This window comes from Heterodontus francisci, chromosome 11 (assembly GCF_036365525.1).
Source record: "Heterodontus francisci isolate sHetFra1 chromosome 11, sHetFra1.hap1, whole genome shotgun sequence".
Lineage (NCBI taxonomy): Eukaryota > Metazoa > Chordata > Chondrichthyes > Heterodontiformes > Heterodontidae > Heterodontus > Heterodontus francisci.
Genome location: NC_090381.1, coordinates 62,030,384 through 62,053,433, shown reverse-complemented (window position 1 = coordinate 62,053,433; position 23,050 = coordinate 62,030,384). Strand labels below are relative to the sequence as shown.

At 40.9% G+C, this 23,050-nt stretch overlaps 1 protein-coding gene across 1 annotated transcript; it reads left to right on the top strand.

Moving 5' to 3' along the window:
• Positions 1-210: 210 nt before the first annotated feature.
• On the top strand, positions 211-23,050 carry LOC137375030 (serpin I2-like). The gene is made up of 9 exons (XM_068041652.1): positions 211-283; positions 866-1,126; positions 1,296-1,526; positions 8,209-8,403; positions 12,068-12,260; positions 20,125-20,222; positions 21,324-21,410; positions 22,414-22,500; positions 22,974-23,050. Exons 1-9 carry the CDS (start codon positions 268-270, stop codon positions 23,048-23,050), a joined length of 1,245 nt encoding a protein of 414 aa, XP_067897753.1. The 5' UTR covers positions 211-267.

The following is a 23,050-nucleotide window of genomic DNA, read 5'->3' as shown; positions in this document are numbered from 1 at the left end:
CAAAATGTCCTAGTTTCATTATTGTTTCTGCTTTGCAGGTTACCTGTTATTGACAAAAAAAATTCTGCTGTTATCATTGTGTATGCCCTTGAAATAATTCAAGCATCAGTTATTCAGAGTTTAATACATTACCAACATTAGGCATTACTGACAACAACACTGCCAGTGACCACCTGGTAGGTTAAAATTATCAAAACGAGTCATGCCATTTATGTTGCTGAAAGGCTTCTGGATAACTTGGACGGAGTATTTTTACAGAACTCAATTATGAGTGTGCACACTTGTATGTATAAAATATTTTTGTATGGGATAGTTTTGTAATATGTATATAGTGAACTGTTATATAATTAATGGCTAGATATTTTATATAAAATTCATATGTGTCACTCTGAATTTAGTGTGCAATGAATTTCTAAAGTATGTTCGGCTCCACTTCTCTTCAGTGTGAAGTGGATCTATAACTATCCGAAATTAAAACAAAGTGCAGTGTGGTTAACCTCTGTATAAAGAAAACACAGGTTATGTCATTTCTAATGTCTACCCTTCATCAGAAGCTACTTAATTAAATTACTAATTTCTCCAAAATAAATTTCTTGTTAAAACACGTCTCATTCTTATGTAGTTTTTAACTCAGCAGAAGAATTGATCTGGCCACATGAATCTAAAATATGTTGTCACGGATAATTATTATCTGACAAAGCATTATTTACAAAGATCCTTTGGAAGATATTGCAGTCACTCATTCTCAGTAAGATCCATTAAACAATGTAACTGTTAGATGAAAAAAAGGTTGTTGAATCCTATTTATTATTGTAAAATATGAATAAAAATGGCATTTTCAAGTGTATTTCTATTTCCTCTACAGCAATGAGAACACTGCTATTTAGTAGTCTACTGTTGCTCTGTGAAGAGATGCTGATTTGCAGCTCTGACTCAATTCCTAGTGATATTACTATAGGATTTGCAGTTGATCTCTACCATGCCATTCGTTCAGTGCAAAAGGACCAAAATCTTATTTGTTCACCAATGTCTGTCAGTCTGGGCCTAGGGATGATAGAACTGGGTGCAAGAGGGACCACTTTGAAACAGTTAAGAAAAGGTCTCCATTTTGATAAAACACAGGAAGGTAGGTAACAATGTCTTTGTATACAAGCTGATTAAAGTGAGAAATGGATTTGCAATTGTTGGAAATAATTGCTTTCCTATTCACCTATATATGGCATATAAATAGCATTGACAAATAACTTTTTAAACTATGTCTGCTGAATTGTAAAGGATTGTGATTCTGATTATAGGAAAGGAATTTTCTATATTGAAAAACCAATCCAAAATCATCTCTACTGGCAGCAGGCAATACAAGCTAAAACTTGCCAATGCAATTTACATTCAGAATGGATACCACCTGACTGAACAATATCTCCACAGCAACCACGAATTCTTTGAAAATACTGTAAGAAAAGTGAATTTTCAAGATTCTGTATCTGCTGCCAACATTATCAATACATGGATAGCTAATCAGACCAGTGGTAAGTGTTAGTATACTGTACACGCATTTCCTGCTGATAGCATTATTTTATCTAATAATGGAAGTGGGCTGTAGATGGGCCATTTAGCTTAAGCTAAAGAAGATGCTGCAATCCATCTACACCCAAGAAAGCATGTCTTGTTCTGAATAATTCATACAAGAGCATTAAACAGCATTCGAAAATTATCTTTCAAACCTATGAGAACATCAGGAAGCTAATTGACTGTGAAGGAAATGTCTAAAAATAATCTATCAGGAAGTGTGAATTTTAACTCAGTGAGCGTGGAGCTGGCAGAACAAGCATCAGGCTTATTTGGCTCAAAAACATTAGGCTCAGAACATTATCACAGGGCTTCCAAGACCTAATTGGTCTTGTGAAGACACCGGCTAATGAGATACTGCATCCAACATCAGTGGGCTGCAGGTAGTCGGCGCAGATGTTGCTGTCTCTCTGGAGAGTGGCACTGAACCTGCTTCCTTAAAGTCCTCTCCAGCGGCTTTCCATGAGTGAACTTCTGACATGAAGCTGGCTCCCCTTGATACTGCAAGCCGGCTGCCAGAAGAAGCTACCTTGAGATGAAAGTAATCTCAGGTCTCTAAGGCTCCAGGGTATCCATTGCAGCCACCCATTGCTCAAGTTTATCTCATTCACTGAGCACTTTGCAGGCATAGTCAACAAGGAACTTTTAGCTGGTATGCAGTGTTTTTGTTATCGTTTTAAGAAATAGGTGCAGATAGGGAGAATTGATTTTGTTGTCACTTTCTGGTGCACATTGTTTAATGTAAAGCCAGTTTGATTTAACCATCTCCCCTTGACATTCAACGGCATTACCATCGCTGAATCCCCTACTATCAACATCAACACCATTGACCAGAAACTTAACTGGACCAGCCATATACATACTATGGCTACAAGAGCAGGTCAGAGGCCTGGAATTCTACAGCAAGTAACTCAACAGACTTCCCAAAGCCTGTCCACCATCTATAAGGCACAAATGAGGAGTATGATGTAATACACGCCACTTGCATGGATGAGTGCAGCTCCAACAACACTCAAGAAGCTCGGCATCAGCCAAGAAAAAGCAGCCCGCTTGATACGCGCCCCATCCACCACCTTAAACATTCACTCCCTCCACTACCTGCGCACAGTGATAGCAGTGTGTACCATATACAAGATGCACTGCAGCAACTCGCCAAGGCTCCTTTGACAACACCTTCCAAACCTGCAGCCTCTACCACCTAGAAGGACAAGGGCAGCAGATACATGGGAACACCACTACTTGGAAGTTCCCCTCCAAATCACCATTCCTTCACTGTCGGTGGGTCAAAATCCTGGAACTCCCTCCCTAATAACACTGTGGGTGTACCTACATCCCAAGGACTACAGTGGTCCAAGAAGGTGGCTCACCACCACCTTCTCGAGGGCAGTTAGGGATGGGCAATAAATGCTGGCCTAGCCTGTGATGCCCACATCCCAAGAATAAATTTTTTAAAAATCAGTTGTGAGTTCATTTCTATGTGTGCTTTTAACTTTTGGGAGTTGGGTAATACCAGGTTAAGCATAGACTTCCATCTTACAGACAGCATTGGCTGAAGTCTTGGAAAGTGAGAGTGTGTGTGTGGGTGCAGATGTGTGTGTGCTTATATGTTGGAGGGTAGAATAGGCAGTTGTAATGTGACTTTATTTGGTGAATCATCCTTAATTTTTGAAAGTTTTGCATCATCAGTTTTATAGCCCTTGCTCTGGCAAATGGCAGCTGTCTCTGCTATTCCACTTCCTCCTTATGCATCCTGCTCGAGATGTGGGAATATCTAAGTAAGACCCCTTTTTATTCGATCTCAATTGAATAGACAGGCACACAGCAGGTCAGGAACTCATTTGCAATTGAAGTGGGCATTGCTGTGGCTCTCTAACTCAGCCATGTCATTAGCGTACCATGTACAGATTTTGCAGAAAGAGAGGGCTGGCGGTATGATGTGCCAGACCTGTCAAAGGAAGGATTTCTAGTTCAGGAGACCCCAGCAGGGTTCAGAATGGTTGAACTGTACATTGATTCCTGTGGCTTCGGCAACCATAGGAATGGAAAGGAGACCTGGAAAGGCTTCTCTTGGATATTGGACTCTCATCTGGAGGTCTTGCTGCGGGAACTGAAGGGCTGAAGTGAGGTGATGTTTGCCAATAAAGAGGCCAGCCTCTCTAGCCTGGAAAGTAGCCAAGGAAATGAGAAGTAGGATTGTGGTCACTCGAACCTGGAGACAATGCCCCAAGAGGTTGAAGAGCTTCAGGAGGGCAGGAAAGGTGACTGGCATCACACATTCAGGTGCCAACCCCCACACTCTGACTTTCCCCAGCATTCTCCTCAATAACACTCCTCAGACCAACAGACCTTGCAGCTCCACTCATCCCTCTCTCTCACATTCCTCCCCTACTCACATCCCCTTCTGCAGCCAATACTCACACTCATCCTCATCTTTGTGACATCCCGCACCCAATGCCTCCACAAATGTTGTCCTTCACATATTCCATTGCAGGATCACAGAACTCAAGGGAGAGCAGGGAACCAGGTTGGGGAGGGGTAGTGGGGTGTGGGGGGGGGGAGGGGTGGGGTTTGGGGGGTGTTGCCTCTAGTGACAGGCACCTTGATGGCTACTGGCAATATGTGCCCTCCTGATCTGCTGGGAAGGAGCTCTTGGTACAGGCGGCTGCAGATGTCAGCAGTGTGAAAACCAGAGCCTCCTGAGGCACTGATGCTGACATGTAGAGAGAGCTGATGAACCTCTGTCTGTAGACATTGTGTTGGGGATCTCACCTCCCTGAGCTGGATTTCTGTGTCCATCCCCTCTATCCTGTGGAGCAGTATGTGGCTGAGGAGAAGGCAGCTGCTGCTACTGGTGTTAGTGTTGCTGCTCTTATTTCCTCATCAGCTGCATATGCAGCTCCATGTCTTTATGAAGGCTGACAGCAGAGAAATGCAGATTAAGGCTGCAATGCAAGACAGGTGAACTTATTTCCAAGAAGTTGGAAATCACCTGCCATGCAGTGAAAGCACACTCACAGTAGAAGTGCTGTGAGTAGCAGCCTCTCACAGAGGCATGGCTGCAATTAGTCAGTTTCATTGTTTGAAAGCTTTCCGGCCTGTCAGTTTCACTGAAGAAGCTCTCGTTGCTGTGCACTTGCCTGGTTGACCCAGGTGAGCTGCAGAGAGCTCGGGAAACCCATGTGCTAGCTATTAAAGCCAGAATGCTGGGTTAAATTCAAAATTAATTACCTGTTAGCATACTATAATGCCTTATCCGACAGCTGCACAGGGGTTCCGCATTATCCTGCAAACCACTCAAGTCAAACCTCAAAGTGGACGGGATTCTGCCAGGTTCCTGACCCGAAACCACTTTTCAGTGACTTAACCCCACGCCCTCACCCTAGCCTGCCTTCCCTTGGCAGTTAAAATTCTTCCCTAAGTGTTTATGTATAGACAAGATGTAGCTTTGGTGATGCCTAATACCAAGAGCCTCCAAGCTGGCCTCTTCCACTTCTTCAGCCTTCTCTTCATGACTTCAAAGTAAAGATATTCCCATTGAGAAATCCATACACGGAGGGCAAAGTGGTGCTTTGAGTACAGCTGAGTAAAAACAGCAGCAGAGATCCTGATTCAACCCTAAAGTACTAAAAGGAATTGCTGCCCGGGTAACGGACTGTAAATCTTCATTAGAAGCACAAAACAATGGCCTCCGCAAGGATACCTTGCAGTGACTCCTGCTGCAACTGATATAGTGACACCATTTAGATATGGTGATGCAGAATTCTGGCAGACCTTTAACGGAGCTTTGGGAGGGGAGTGCAGGTACAGTTTTTATTGTGCCAAAATTGAGGCAATAGCCTTTAAGAATACATTGTGCTTAGTTTATTGTCCCAAAACGGATGGTGAAACAGAGGAGGATCCAAACCAGAGTTACAAAGCACAGCTGGTCATAATTGAATTTTGTCTAATTTCGAGTATAATTTAACTTTTGTTTCTTTGAAAATTCCTATTCTGTTAAAATTTCCATGAGTTCAATATTTATCCTCAGTTTATTAGCCAAATAGACCCTCCTCCTTAAAAACTACCTATATGGTCTCCAATATCCTTGAACAGAAAAATAATTGGCAAAAATAAAAATGGAAATTTTAAAGACCCAGGAACACCTGTGTGTTTCTCACAGAGTAAATATGTAACCATGAATTGTGTAAATAAAGTTATCTTATGGCAATAAGGACAGTTATTCTATTCCCAAAGTTTGCAACATGTTTGGTAACTGCACCAATTGAAAAGTCACCATAAATATTGAAAAATGCTTTACAAATAAATCATATCAAAATAGATAAAATGTTATTATTGTCTGGTGGCTTTAATAAGTGATCTAGAATTATTATTTCAAAACATTTTTAACCATATTAACTATGTTGCATGCAAATATTTGAAAACAAATAGATGATGAATGCTCTTCCATTAAATATTCTTTCAAACATAGTAGTACTTTATTGGCCTGCATATTATTCTATGATTCTATAGCAGATAGTTGTAAAACAAAAGAAAAACACTGTGAATGCTGGAAATCTGAAATAAAGCAGAAAATGCTTGAAAAACTCAGCAGATCAAACAGCATCTGATACCTAAAATAACAGTTCTTTTGTTTCACAATGCAGAAGAAAGTCTGTTTTCCAATTAATTTAAAACTGTACTTGTAAATTTGTTTTTATACATCAAGATACAGAACAATAGGGTGCAACCAGATACAATTGTGAAATCTTAATACTCAGATGACTGGAAATGGAGAAGTTAGAATGTTAATTTCTCATAATGAAATTTTCCAGCCCTGTAGGAAGTCGTTAATTTGTGTTCACACTCTAACAACCAGGGAGATATCCTGGCAGCAGAACTTTTCGTTGTGTATGTACAAATATATGATTACCTTTTTGGAAGACCAGAAATTCTACAAAGTATCTTGTTATAAAAATGCATCTCTTTAAGCTTCAGTGTTCTCCATCCAGCTATGGATATATTTTTCTTTCTTCTACATTGTTGCATCAGAGCAACCAGTTTTCTTATATACTGTTGTATGTTTGCAGTGCCACCAAGTAGTACATGTGCATTTCTAGTCCAGGAACCTTACATAATGTACACATTTTCCTCTATAGTGCATGATTTCTGGGTTATTGCATTATGTACAGAAGATGCATTTTCTAGGGAGTCATATTATGCAAACTTCAATGATTGTGCACAGCAGTCCACATTCATGATATCACAGGATGGAAGAGTTTCAACAAAATGTCTGTTTTTACACTGCTGCTCAGCAACAGTGTTAAAGCACAGAGCAAGGAGATACAAGTTAATGGAGAGACAAGCATCTCCCTTTGTAACATTTAGGACAGGTTCAGTTCAGCAAATTTGTCAAGAATTTACCTTTACTTTTTAAAGACTTAAAAAAATCCTCAGAGTTCTCATAATTGGCCTATTTGACACCATCCCAATCCCCAGTGAATGATTTTGAAGAAAACATTCTGAAATCACAGAGGTAAATAATGAAAAATATACTTTGTAAACAAGATTGTGAGGATTGTTGAATAGATCAATGCTTTTCCTTCATTGGAAGATCATGTGGCAAATTTGTGACTGTAAGTATCTTGGATTTGTAAAATAATCGCTAACAGCATTTGCAACAACAATAAAAGTAACAAATATAGTTTGATATTGCTGGAATCGTGAAAGCAACTTGTTTAAATTAATCTTTCCATTAAAAATTAACAATTTCAACTGCAATAAACTTGAATTTAGGAATGTAAGAATTGCTAGACAAGAAAAATTACTGTCCATCCAGTTCTCCTTTCATCATCATGGCAGTCACATGATACAATAATATTGGAGTTGTTGACTAATAATAGCAATTAATCTCTATTAATTAGTCTACAATAGACCTAGAAATGACTAGAGGAAAATTCCAGTAGTGGACAATATTGGGAGCCTTTTTCCTCCCAAGTATGCTACAGTTACCAAATGTCATGTTATGACTCAAATTACTATTGAACCCCAAAAAGTTAGTTTTTTGAAAGAAATCTATTCAATTTGCATTTGAATTCATCAATACTAACTGGTTTCACCATCTCCCTTGGGAGTGTGCTCCATAGATTGATCACGCGCTAATGGATTAAATTTGAATTTATCCTCCCTCCAAGCGCAGAATGTGTTCTGTGGTCCTACTATTCTGGACAAAGTGAAATAGCTCATCTACATAATGTTTATGACACAAAATAATGTCAAATTGTTTCATAAAAGCATGATAAAAAGATTAGATGCCAAGCCAAATAAGGAGTTATTAAGAATGGTAACCAAAGGTTTGGTCAAAAAGGAAGCTTTAAGGAGGAGAGTGAGGTGGCAAGGTGGAAAGGTTTAGGGAGGGAATTACAGAACATGGGACCTAGGTGGCTGAAAGCAGAGCCACCAATGGTGGAGTGAAGGGTGGGGGTATGCACAACCCTTGCAAGGTGGATGGAATCTGTGACGAAGTTGGGTGGGGCTGAAGACGGTGACTTTGATCTTCCCTTTGTTTAGCTGAAGGAACCTTTAAAATATAAGCCTATCATAAAATGTGATCAGTATATTAAATTGCTTTAAAAACATGTTGCCTAATTAATTGTTTATTTTCAGGTAAAGTCAAAAACTTGGTTACAAGTCAATCTTTCAGCTCTCTCACAAAGCTAGTTTTAGTCAACGCCATTTACTTCAAGGGGACATGGAAACATAAATTCAACTCAGAGAACACCAGACTGATGGAGTTTATCAAGCAAGATGGCTCTGTAGTTGAGGTACCAATGATGCACCAACAGGCGATGAGCAGATTTGGTAAGTGCTATCAGAAAATACAAATTTTATCAAAATCAGTTATGTGAAATAAAAGAGAGACTTTGTAATGAGAGTTTACTTTGTGTTGGTATTACATATGAACATACAAAAAAGACGGATGGAAAAAGACCAGCTGATCCATCAAACCTATCCCATTCAGTCATATTGCACGTATGCATCATGACCCTTAACAGCAACCATGTAATCTCCCAGGACAGGCAAAAAAAAAGTACTTTTTAAAAAATCCCTAGGCCAGTTCACAGATAAAAAAATACTTCTGAGAAATTCCTCTCTGGAAAAATGAATTCCAGGAGGTGGCAGTAACCACAAGGTACGACTCCCAATATCCTGCCTACTTTTTGTATGCAGCAATATTAGTCTCCTTTTGGAACTTACCCAGCTACTTTTAAAAGTTTCCAGTGAATCTGCATTCACTACATGAGCAAGAAACTAATTCTAAAGATCTATGATTGCAAAAAGAAAAGTCTCCGGACACGTAATCTTGTTCTATGCTTATGTTACTTATATGCATGCCCTCTCATTTTTCCAAACTTATCTAATTCAAATAATCTATCTACATGGGCCCTTCATCATTTTAAATCCTCCAATCGAATATTTAGCCCAACCAACATGTACAACACTACATTTATCTAAATTAAATGCCATTTGCCAGGTACAAGCAAATTCCTCCATCACACCTAGATCCAACTGTTAATTGTTTCTCCTCAAGGGTTCGAACACTGGCACAGAGCTTTGTGTCATTTATGACATAGTAGTACCAACACCTTCCCTTTATGAAGCAGTCATGCACTAACTAAATCTTATTTAATGTTACAATAAGAATTGCTAATGTCTCATCATATAGTGATACATTTTTGTCTCATATTTTCTGTATTTGTGACTCAACATTTTAATAAAGTGATATAGCAATAATGCTCATGTTATATTCTGTCTTAAGAATTGTTTTTCTATTATAGATGTGTTACAAGATTTGGGAGTATCATTTATGGTTATCTAGCCCATTATACCTAACATTTTTTTGGGAAATAATTGTTTTCTATTTGTCACCTTTTAACCAAATGCTTGCCATGTTTGGACTTGCTATATCATCGTGGCCCAATTTTCTTGAATATTTTTGGATGAAACTGGAACTTGCAGGGATTGCTAGTTTGTAAAAAAAGATATTTTATGCAAATTGGCCATCTGAAGTAAAGGCTGTGCCTTGTGGCAGAATTTCATTCCTCTTTTATCACTGTTGATAACATGATATGCAGTACTGAAGCTTAACATTGGAGCTCTGAGTCACTAACTTATTCCCTCTATTTGTGTTTTAACTCACATTAGTCCTTTTTAAAATTATACAGCGAGTACAGCCAATACATTTTATATTTTTGCAGTGTTTTTTTTATTCGTACATGGGATGTAGGCGTCGCTGGCTAGGCCAACATTTATTGCCCATCCCGAATTGCCCTTGAGAAGGTGGTGGTGAGCCGCTTTCTTGAACCACTGCAGTTCATGTAGGGTAAGGACACACAGTGTTGTTAGGAAGGGAGATCCAGGATTTTGACAGTCACAGTGAAGGAATGGCGATATAGTTCCAAGTCAGGGTGGTGTCTGGCTTGGAGGAGAACTTGTAGGTGGTGGTGTTCCCATGAATCTGCTGCCCTTGTCCTTCTAGGTGGTAGAGGTCTTGGGTTTGGAAGGTGCTGTATAAGGAGCCTTGGGACATTGCTGAAGTGCAGCTTGTAGATGGTACACACTGTTGCCACTGTGCGTCGGTGGTGGAGGGAGTGAATGTTGGCGGATGGGGTGTCACTTAACTGGGTTGTTTTGTCCTGGATGGTGTCGAGTCTCTTGAGTGCTGTTGGAGCTGCACCCATCCAGGCAAGTGGAGTGTATTCCATCACAGCCCTGACTTGTGCCTTGCAGATGGTGGACAGGCTTTGGGAAGTTAGGAGGTGAGTTACTCGCCACAGGCTTCTTAGCCTCTGACTTGCTCTTGTAGCCATGGTATTTAGATGGCTACTCCTGTTCAGTTTCTGATCAATGTTAACCCCCAGGATGTTGATCGTGGGGGATTCAGCATCAAGATACCACTGAATGTCATGGGGAGATGGTTAGATTCTCTCTTGTTTGAGATAGTCATTGCCTGACACTTGTGTGGCACGAATGTTACTTGCCACTTATCAGCCCAAGCCTGGATGTTGTCCAGGTCTTGCTTCCTTTCTATACGGATGGCTTCAGTATCTGAGGAGTCGCGAATGGTGCTAAACATTGTGCAATCATCAGCGAACATCCCCATTTCTAACCTGATGATTGAAGGGAGGTCATTGATGAAGCAGCTGAAGATGGTCGGGCCTAGGCACTACCCTGAAGAACTCCTGCAGTGATGTCCTGAAGCTAAGATGATTGACCTCCAACATCCACAACCATCTTCCTTTGCACTAAGTACAACTCCAACCAGCAGAGGGTTTTTGCCCTGATTCCCATTGGCTCCAGTTTTGCTAAGGCTCCTTGATGCCATACTCGGTCAAATGCTGCCTTGATGTCAAGGGCAGTCACTCTCACCTCGCCTCTTGAGTTCAGCTCTTTTGTCCATGTTTGAACCAAGACTGTAATGAGGTCAGGAGCTGAGTGGCCCTAGCAGAACCCAAACTGAGCAGGTTATTGCTAAGCAAGTGTTGCTTGATAGTACTTTCGACGACACCTTCCATCACTTTACTGATGATTGAGAGTAGTCTGATGGGGTGGCAATTGGCCGGGTTGGACTTGTCCTACTTTTTGTGGGCAGGACATTCTTGGGCAATTTTCCACATTGCCGGGAGGATGCCAGTGTTGTAGCTGTACTGGAACAGCTTGACTAGGGGCGCGGCAAGTTCTGGAGCACAGGTCTTCAATACTATTGCTGGAATGTTGTCAGGGCCCATAGCCTTTGCAGTATCCAGCGCCTTCAGTCGTTTCTTGATATCACGTGGAGTGAATCAAATTGGCTGAAGACTGGCATTTGTGATTCTGGGGACTTCAGGAGGATTAACAGATCTTGTTTTTTTAAATTTATTCAGATGTTGAGAAGAAGGAAATCAAAGAGATATAAGGATTTAAACACATAATAGGGACTACTGCCTTATGGATTGAGATACAGTTAAACAGCACGCATGTTCATAGTCAAAATGAAACGAGTTGCTATTGGTAACATAAAGATGTCTTGAGTAAGGGATAGTGGACAATCTATGATAGTAAGGCTATTTAAAACATACATGTAATGCACCATTTTACTTGTAAAGTACACTTGGAGAAATATCTCGTATTGAATTCTTTAATTGATGAAATGTCATAGAATCATACAGCACTGAAGGAGAACATTTGGCCCATAGTGCCTGAGCCAGCAATGGAAAAAACAAGTAAGCTTCTAAGGATAGTTTGGAGTTGGTACTTTTCTCAAATGGTATGATGAACTCATCTGGTTCATATGACTGAAATATTATACAGGATTCCTCAATTTACAACTGTCTTCATATACAATGCTCTTCATTATTTGTGGATCTCTGGTTGATGAACTATATGAAAAATCCCTATTCTAATGCCAACTTGGCTTTTGAATGTCTGATTCAGGCAGCATTCCAGTCATTGGCAATTAAATGATTCATAAATTGTCTTATTGCAGGCTATTTTACAGCTGGTAAGATGAGTTACCAGGTTTTAGAAGTACCTTACAGCGGAGATGAGGCCAGCATAATCCTAGCACTTCCAGCAAAAGGAAATGATTTAATAGAGTTGGAAAAACTTATTACACCACAGGTTATCCAACATTGGCTTTCCACAATGACAGAAGATGACATTGAGATTAATCTTCCAAGGTTGGTTTGCAAAACTTCCATTCCTCATTTCTGTTGGCATTCTTAGAGCAGTAAAAGCTCGTTATTTGCTGTAAATTCTGATGGAATTTTCCTAGGTTTGTAGAAAAAAAGTAGATGTTAAGAGGTGAAAAATTGCAGAAAACATACATAGGATGCCTTAAATATATGCATGAATGCAGTTTTAACGGCTGTCTGTTTGGTTGTTGCCATGGAAATCATGGAAAGCCAATCAGAAAATGTTTGCACAGGCAGAATAGCCTTTGGGATCTATTCTAGTGAGTTTGCAACTGGAATTGTTACCTTTATGTAGAAGTGATTTGTATATTTATTCTGAATCACATGTAAGTCTTCCACAGAATAGTTGAATTGCAGTAATATTTAAAGCAGGCATTTTTAAATATCTCTATCAGTCAGTTTGCTTCTCCACAGAAGAGATGATAATCTTAAGAGTTTTCTTTATAAAATCCTCCCAAGTTAACCAAGTTAAGCCACCAGATCTGGAAGGTCCCAGGTTTGATTGAACGATATGTGCTGAGTTTGGTTTAAGCCAGGGCACCAGTTGATCACAGTGTCAATGGGATAGTGAGGCAAACATTACACAGGGTTCTTGCACTTGATTTCAATCCAGTGACTCCTCATCGAAGTGCCTGTGTGAGAATGTCTGACAAGGACAGGATCAATCTTGGGTGTGATACCTGTGCCACTAAGGAATCTATCAACACACCAAATCAAAGAAGTTTCCTGTATTCAGTAGATGAATGGTCTGCAGAATTCTCAGGGATGACAGTACTTGGAGGTAAAACAAAAAACTATTTTTAAGTATTAGGTGTCAAGTGAATCTCATAGGAGTTTATACATATGATTCAAAATAAAACGCAAATCACTTCTTGGTTTTCAGTTTTCATTACTAAATGTTCCTTAATTTTTGGGATCAAGCATCTAATTCCTTGACATAAAGGTAACAGTTCAAGTTGCAAGTGTACTAGAATAGATCCCAGAGACTATTCTGATCATACAAACATTTTCTGTTTGGTTTTCCATGATCTCCGTGGCAACAACTGGAAAGGTATTCATTAACAATGTATTTTTATATATCTTCTTTAGCCTCCTTATCTCGAGAGACAATGGGTAAGCGCCTGGAGGTGGTCAGTGGTGTGTGGAGCAGCGCCTGGAGTGGCTATAAAGGCCAATTCTAGAGTGACAGACTCTTCCACAGGTGCTGCAGAAAAATTTGTTTGTCGGGGCTGTTACACAGTTGGCTCTCCCCTTGCGCTTTTGTCTTTTTTCCTGCCAACTGCTAAGTCTCTTCGACTCGCCACACTTTAGCCCCGCCTTTATGGCTGCCCGCCAGCTCTGGCGAACGCTGGCAACTGACTCCCACGACTTGTGATCAATGTCACAGGACTTCATGTTGCATTTGCAGACGTCTTTAAAGCGGAGACATGGACGGCCGGTGGGTCTGATACCAGTGGCGAGCTCGCTGTACAATGTGTCTTTGGGGACCTGCCATCTTCCATGCGGCTCACATGGCTAAGCCATCTCAAGTGCCGCTGACTCAGTAGTGTGTATAAGCTGGGGATGTTGGCCGTCTCGAGGACTTCTGTGTTGGAGATACGGCCCTGCCACCTGATGCCAAGTATTCTCCAGAGGCAGCGAAGATGGAATGCATTGAGACGTCGCTCTTGGCTGACATACGTTGTCCAGGCCTCGCTGCCATAGAGCAAGGTACTGAGGACACAGGCTTGATACACTCGGACTTTTGTGTTCCGTGTCAGTGCGCCATTTTCCCACACTCTCTTGGCCAGTCTGGACATAGCAGTGGAAGCCTTTCCCATGCGCTTGTTGATTTCTGCATCTAGAGACAGGTTACTGGTGATAGTTGAGCCTAGGTAGGTGAACTCCTGAACCACTTCCAGAGCGTGGTCGCCAATATTGATAGATGGAGCATTTCTGACGTCCTGCCCCATGATGTTCGTTTTCTTGAGGCTGATGGTTCGGCCAAATTCATTGCAGGCAGCCACAAACCTGTCGATGAGACTCTGCAGGCACTCTTCAATGTGAGATGTTAAAGCAGCATCGTCAGCAAAGAGGAGTTCCCTGATGAGGACTTTCCATACTTTGGACTTCGCTCTTAGACGGGCAAGGTTGAACAACCTGCCCCCTGATCTTGTGTGGAGGAAAATTCCTTCTTCTGAAGACTTGAACGCATGTGAAAGCAGCAGGGAGAAGAAAATCCCAAAAAGTGTAGGTGCGAGAACACAGCCCTGTTTCACGCCACTCAGGATAGGAAAGGGGTCTGATGAGGTGCCGTCATGTTGAATTGTGCCTTTCATATTGTCATGGAATGAGGTGATGATACTTAGTAGCTTTGGTGGACATCCGATCTTTTCTAGTAGTCTGAAGAGACCACATCTGCTGACGAGGTCAAAGGCTTTGGTGAGATCTATGAAGGCAACGTAGAGGGGCATCTGTTGTTCATGGCATTTCTCCTGTATCTGACGAAGGGAGAACAGCATGTCAACGGTCGATCTCTCTGCACGAAAGCCACACTGTGCCTCAGGGTAGACACGCTCGGCCAGCTTCTGGAGCCTGTTTAGAGCGACTCGAGCAAAGACTTTCCCCACTATGCTGAGCAGGGAGATTCCACGGTAGTTGTTGCAGTCACTGCGGTCACCTTTGTTTTTATAGAGGGTGATGATATTGGCATCACGCATGTCCTGAGGTACTGCTCCCTCGTCCCAGCACAGGCATAGCAGTTCATGTAGTGCTGAGAATATAGCAGGCTTGGCACTCTTGATTATTTCAGGAGTAATGCTGTCCTTCCCAGGGGCTTTTCCGCTGGCTAGAGACTCAATGGCATCACTGAGTTCCGATTTTGTTGGCTGTATGTCCAGCTCATCCATGACTGGTAAAGGCTGGGCTGCATTGAGGGCAATCTCAGTGACAACATTCTCCCTGGAGTACAGTTCTAGGTATTGCTCAACCCAGCGGTCCATTTGTTTGCGTTGGTCAGTGATTATGTCCCCCGATTTAGATTTGAGGGGGCGATCTTCTTGATGGTTGGCCCAAAAGCTCTCTTAATGCCATCATACATTCCTCTGATGTTTCTGGTGTCTTAGGCCAGCTGTATATGACTGCATAGGTGTTGCCAGTAGTCATTTGCGCAGCGCCTGGCTGTTCTTTGTGCAGTGCTTCTGGCTGCTTTAAGTGCTACGCATGTTAACTCGCTGGGGGCTTTCTTGTAGTTCAACAGTGCAATGCGCTTAACGGCTATGACAGATTCCAGCTCTTCATTATGAGATTGAAACCAGTCTGCATTTCTCTTCGTACGTTTGCCGTAGGTGGTCAAAGCTGACTCATAGATGGCGTCTCTGATGTGGGCCCACTTGGTCTCAGCATCCCCTGTGGGAGTGTTTTGAAGGGCTGTTACAAGTGAATTTAGAAATTTTTGTAACAGCTGTGGATGAGAAATTCTGCTCGTGTTGATGCGCGGGTGGCCCTTCTGCTTGGAATGATGCAACTTCTTTGGTCTGAGTCTAACCTTGCTGCACACCAGGGGGTGGTCAGTGTCGCAGTCCGCACTGTCGAAGCTGCGTGTGATTTGAACACTGTTTAAGGAGGCTCGCCTTGTGACAATGAGGTCTAGCTGGTGCCAACGACGCGATCTTGGGTGCCTCCATGAAACCTGGTGACAGGGTTTAGTGTGAAAGAACGAGTTGGTGATGCAGAGGTTATGATAGGTACACAACTCAAGCAGTCTCTGCGCGTTCTCATTCATCCTTCCAACACCATAGCGCCCAAGGCAGGAGGGCCATGAGTCATGGTTGGCCCCAACCCTGGCATTAAAGTCCCCCAGCAGGAACAGGTGTTCGGTGAAGGGGATACTACTGATGATATTATGGAGTTCCTCGTAGAACTGGTCTTTAGCTTCAGGTGGGGAGCAGACTGTTGGAGCATAGATGCTGATTAGGTGTACTGGACCAGAGGTGGTGAGCAGTCGGATGGACAGTATGCATTCCGAGCCATTTGAGGGAGGCTCTATCATGCTGAGCAAGGAGTTTCTGATGGCGAAGCCCACTCCATGCTGTCTTGGTTCTTCAGGATCCCTGCCTGCCAGAAGAAGGTGTGGTCTTGCTCTGCTGTAGATCCACTTGCGGGGAGGCGTGTCTCCTGAACTGCTGTAATGTGTTTTCCTGTAATTGTTAGAAAATAACAATAGAAAAAGCTTAATCAACTCAAGATCTGAAACTTTATCAGTCTTCTACTTTCAGCTGCTGACTGACCGGGTGGTTAGTTTCAACATGTTCTGCTTTATGTTAGTATTCTTTAGATTTCTTTTAACTGTTTGCTCCCCAATTCAGAGCTCCTGTGGATTTAGTTAGTGCCATTATTAGTGTCTGTTTTAAGAAATCATACAGAATTACCTTTTATTTTATCATCTTTTTGTGTATTTCTTTTAACATTGGGATTTTTCTTACTTGAACATTGAAAGCTGATGATATCCAGGAAAAATTATATTGAAAGAACATCTATTGTAAATTGAGAACAGTGAGTGGCCACAGGAGCCTAAAAGTACTACACGAGCACAGGCGGTGCAGTCAACATAGTGAATGACAAAAGCAATGGCCCAGATTTTCCCATCAAAATAACAGTGAGGCTAATGGCACACACCATTATTTATGTGCAAATGATGCAGCAACTTCAGGCAAAGGCCAAATGCGCAGTTAAAGTCAAATATCCAAAAGTTTCTGTCCGAGTTGGTGCTGCTCTGCCGATAGCATTGCAAAAATGCCATCTCACTGTTTGGCTCACCGTTGAATCATAGAATGGTTACAGCACAGAAGGAGGCCATTTGGCCTGTCAAACCAATGCCAAATGGCAAGAAGTTTTGATATTTATGCAACAGATACAAACTAAACTTGTGACAGTAAGTTAAGTCTTGTTCAATCTAGTCTAAGTAGACTTTTAGCTATGTGATAAGTGTTAATTATTGCCAAATAAACTCCCTGACAACTGAAAGTTAACTATCATAAACATGGCATTTCATTCCTTTAGGTTTTACTTGTGACTGGAGGCTTTAAAAATTTAATTTTTAAAAACTTTTCCTTTATGTCTTTCTCTCTTAATCCAATCTCTTTATCCTTGTCTTTATTTCTCTTTCGGTACCTGATTTGGCATAGAATTCACCCATTCTCACCTACATTTCCTATCAGTCCTTCTGCTGCTTATTTCTGCATCCTTTAACCTGATTAGTTAAGGAGATAAGCAGTTGCTTGCCCTGCTCACTCAGGTCCCAAATGCCGCTTTCCGTTGTTGAGATATTATCAGCTCACACTTTTAACAATTTGCCATGCAAAATATTTAAAAACCTTAACATCCAACGGCAAGTTTAACGAACAGCAGACACCTTTAGGTGCCCTGATACTGAAAAATCTGGACCAATGGAGCATCACCTAACAGTGCCCTCATTAAATCCAATAATTTGTCCTTCAAACTAGGGAGTTATCATGACTCAAAGGAAACTTCAATAAAAAAGATAATTTAAATCGGTTTAAGTGAGCATAATTCACAGGATCCATTGTAAAGAAAAACTTAAAGCCTAAAAAAAAATGAGCCAACTACATATGAACAGCCCCACACAGAAAAAAATAATGAGAAGTGTTGCAACCCACGAAAGTTTCCATTCCTCACCTTCTAATCCTGCTTGACTTGAAAAATTCAAATTAATTCTGACCACCTCATTGCAACAGCACAGGAAATTGTTTAGTATTTTGTGTAATGAAAATGCTGATATTCTCTTGTGTTTTGCATATTTAAATCATTGACTAAAATATATTATAAGGGTTCCCTGTTTTCAATTCAGTTTCTTTATTTACTTTCACTTTAATTTTAAACAGAAGCGTATTTAAAATAAAGGAAAGTAGAGCTTGGTTATTGTTCCAATATTGTCCCATAGAATGATGGCCTTATACTTGGAATCCCCACTGTGCAGCAGCAACTTTTCTGCTGTTTTGATAATTGGCTACTAGGGTGCTTCTTGAAAAGCAGTAGTTATAAGTTAAGTTAGACTGCTCTCATCCAATACACAGCAGCAGACTCCAAAGCAGAATTTTAATAATTCAGGGAAATACCCTTTTAGCATGGAAATGTTGCAAGGCATTGTAAATAATTTTTTTTTAAATTTGTCCTTGGGATGTGAGCATCGCTGGCGAGGCCAGCATTTATTGCCCTTCCCTAATTGCCCTTGAAAAGATGGTGGTGAGCCACCTTCTTGAACCATTGCAGTCCATGTGCTGTAGGTTCACCCCACAGTGCTGTTAGGGACAATTATTAAGAGCAATGATAAAGTACATTTAATCTACAAATATATCAGGGTGCATTTGTACTGAAACTTGAGCACCACTGCAAAGCATATTTTCATTTTGCACAAATGCCACTGGAGCAACAGTTCTGAAAGCCAATGCAGTGTCAAATTCGGTTTGAAAATTGCTCATGGATTGTTTCTAAATTTATCCAGAGCTTAGTTAAATGTTTTAGGGGTCTGAATGCTTCCATCTGTGCTGTTAATATACATTTAAAATCTAATGGCTTGAACATCTGCACATTTATAGCATGGGATCCCAAATCTTAGCCAATTAATATAAACAAGGGACTGTTGGCTGTCAATGGTTACTGCAGCTATTGATCTGAGAATGATAGCTATAGTTTAACTGCATTTCAAACTACAATGGCCAGTGAATTTATCCCCAAGAAATGGAAGAAAAAATCAACTACAACTACAGTTAGAACAACCTGTTTCAAATCAAACGCAGCAGCTATGTACCTGGCCGGAATTTTACCCTTGGTGGATGGGAGCCATCCACCAACTGAAATGTTGGTGACAAACCCTCCTCCACCTGGCCTGGGGATTCACTCCACATTTTGCGGTCCCTAAGCCTTTAATTGGTCTGAGGCGGGGCTTCCACCTCATTGAGGCAGGAAGTCCTGCCTAATGGAGCTGCCCTCCAATCAGAGGGCCGGCAGCTCTCTGCCCCAGCAGCTCCCTGTCCCAACAGCGCCACTGGGAGTGGTGGCCACTGCTGGGACTGCAACCCAGCCTCTGCAAAGAAGATGTCGGGGAGCCCGGAACGAAGTTAAGTTTTTGGTGCCTCACCGGGGGTGATTGGTCGGGCCCCGGCGAGGCAAGGGTGGTCAGTTGGGGGAACAGGGGGGGCGTGTTGGGTGCTAGGGGTAGTTGGGGCATCGGGGGCGGCCCTCTGTCGGGCACAGGCTGCTTGATCATGAGGACCCCCCTCCCAGGCCATCAGAGAGCCTCCTGCTTTTGTCAGGCAGCTTCTCTTGGGCCTGGGCCGCCCAACCGGCCATGGATAAAATCTTCGTGGCGGGGGGCGGACACCCTTAAGTGGCTGTAAAGTGGAGGCGGGAGTGGGTTGGGAAGGGCCCCCCGAGCCTCCTGCTCCATTTTACGCACTCCCCTGCCATTTTCACGCTCTTTTGGGAGGTGTAAAATTCCGGCCTTCATCTCTAAAAATAGTTTAGTACAGGTGTATGAGTTACAAACTGGAAAATAAAATGTGCCACAAAACTGCTTTTGCCCAAGGCACACAAAAATTATCAAAGAAGTGACTGTGCAACAGATCCCATGTTTTCAACTGGGACAACTGCTCACAAAGGGACCGTAGGCTGGAGATAAGAATACAAAGTTGTAGCTCTGATTCAGTCTGGGACAGCAGGATCATGGAATAAGTCTTAACATAAAAAGAACTACATCACCCATGCTCAATTGTTCAACTGCTGTGACATATTGTGCATTTTGCTTTAGGCTAACATAATAATAGTCTATTTTCTCATTGTACATTTATAGATTTAAAATCCAACAGAAGTTAGATTTGAAAGAACCATTTGGAGTCCTCAATATCACAGAAATATTTGAAAATGGAAGTGACCTTTCTGGGATCGCAAGTATGAATATTAGGGTTACTTTTGCATTCCTAGCTAAAAAGTCACTTGGACTGGATTTTAATATCTGGCAAGCTGAACTCATGAGTATCATTGAATGAAGCTCACTGTCACTTATTTAAGGTATATGACTGTGCAAAATAAAATGAGTAAGCAACCCTTAAAGGAATATGGCTTACAATTAAAAGGATGCAGCCATTTAAAGAGAAATGTATTTATTAAATTGGATTAAATTGTTGGAGCCTTTTCAAAGGAGCCATGCCTGTCAGGAATGTTTATTGGGAAATCATGTGCATAGTCCCTACTATTTTCCATCCATTAAAATGAATGGATTGAAAATTATGGGGAATGGGCATGCAGTTTCCTGATGAATGTGAGGCTCTGTAGAGGAAATACGATTTTGTAAAAGTGGCCTTGATGTGCAAATGCTAATATGTGGTCATCGTAACATTCTGTTTGCTGTTAATTTCATTTGTGAAATTCTATTGTAAACAAGTTTGATAAAGCACTCCACACGCTTTTAAGAAAGACAATAGGGCTCTTAATATTTTTTTTGGGAAACTAAGTACCTTTTGGGGCAACAATTTTAAACCACACAGAAGCTAAATGAATTCTACATAGCTAATTGTACTCTGGGGTTTTTAGGTGAGGATGTATCTTTCTTTGAACGTTTAGGTATCCCATGTACCAAATGCTGTTCCTTCCCTAGCTAGGCAATCTGTTCATGGGGCTCCCCCATGCCATGTTGCAACTAGCCATTAGGAGACAAAGGATTACCATTTTTCATTTATCATTGTGCCTGTGTCTCTGTGTGGGGTAGTACCTATCACTGTGGGATTATATGGGTGAGAACCTACATGGTACCACTATTTGCCAGAGAACAATGCATTGACACATTAACAGCTGTTCTATCTTTAGTAAGAGTAATCTTATTAAAATAACTTCTTGGCGAACAAGTGAATATTAACTAATTAACAGATTTTGAATATCAGAAAATTGATATTGGCTAAGTACAAACATTAGAATGATCACCTAAAATACTCCAGAATAATTAATATTCTACAAAAAATAATTGCTAAGTTTTATAATTGCTCATTTCAATAGATTCACCTGACCTGCACATTTCTGAAGCAGTCCATCAAGCATTTATTGAAATAAATGAAGAAGGAAGTGAGGCAGCAGCTTCAACAGGTATATCATTACTTTATCAAATCTCCATCAATTTCATATTTACTACATGTGTCTCAACTGGTACTGCCTGTGTGGAGTTTGCAAGTTCTCCCTGTGTCTGCGTGGGTTTCCTCCGGGTGCTCCGCTTTCCTCCCACATGCCAAAGACTTGCAGGTTGATAGGTTAATTGGCCATTATAAATTGCCCCTAGTATAGGTAGGTGGTAGGGAAATATAGGGACAGGTGGGGATGTGGTAGGAATGTGGGATTAGTGTAGGATTAGTATAAATGGGTGGTTGATGGTCGGCACAGACTCGGTGGGCCGAAGGGCCTGTTTCAGTGCTGTATCTCTAAAACTAAAACTAATTGGTTTTCTTCTGTGCTTTTTAATAAAACAAAAACTTGTCAGTAGACAATGATTTAACAAATAGAACTGAAAAAGACTGAAATTAACCAGTCTCTAGGTAAGTATCTTTATACTTAATGGTCTCTTTTTAATTACTATTCAAGACCTGATGATATTATGATCACTTTTCCCCAAAAGCTGACCCATTGAAACATGCTTCACTTACCCTACTTCATTTCCTAGAACTCGATCTAGCACTGCCTCCTTCCTTGTTGGGCTGGAAATACACTGATCAAGAAAGTTCGCTTGTACACTTTTCACAAATTCTTTCCTCTTTCTGCCCTGTACATTGTTACTATCCAGTCTATATTAGGATAATTGAAATCCCTCATTATCACTACTCTATAGTTCTTGCATCTTTCTGTAAATTACTTGAAAATTTGTTCCTTTATCTCCTTCGCACTATTTGGTGGCCTACAGTATATAGACTCAGGCACAAATGTTGTCACTAAGTCAAGGCTGATGCCTACAGTTGTTGTTAATAAGAAGGGGAGAAAAATAAAATTATTGCAATCTTGCTATATATTTTACGCATTTTTTTGTTGTTTGGTCTCCAAACTATGTGCAAAGAATGGTAGAATTGAAGTAATTCTCCTGATAATGGATGTTTCCATGCAGGTATGACAGCATCAATCATGAGTCTTACTCGACATCAATTCATGGCTGATCGACCATTTGTATTTCTTATATGGAGCAACTTGACAGGTAATATTCCTCTTTATTCATGTCATTTGTTGGAATGTTTTGACAGCTTAATTACATTTATTAAACAATGCAATTTTCTTTCCACCTTCCTCCAAACTTAAAATCATGAAACTAGTTTTTGTTTCATAACAATCTGGAGGAAGGAAGTTAATACTGAATAAATGAATCCTGAGTAAACATATATACTATAATGGTAATTTTTTTAATGTTTAATAGATTTTATATTTTGTGACTATAAATTTTTGGTTTTGGCTAACAGATCCATATTTCAAAAATGATCATAAGTCACACCATTAAGAAATCATCCCAAGAGCTGCTTTCTCAGATGCATTTTTGAAGATGTCAAAAGAACTTTAACCCATCATTGCTAGTGTTCAGCTTAGGTATAAATTGTGTAAAATCTAGCCAGTTGTCAATTGTAATAGACATTCCACCATTTTCTTTGCCTTAATTTAAATACTTTTGATTTTCAGGTTCAGTTCTATTTGTGGGAAGAGTAATGGACCCTGAGGTTATGGATTCCTATAGCAGAGATAAAGAAGCACTGTAA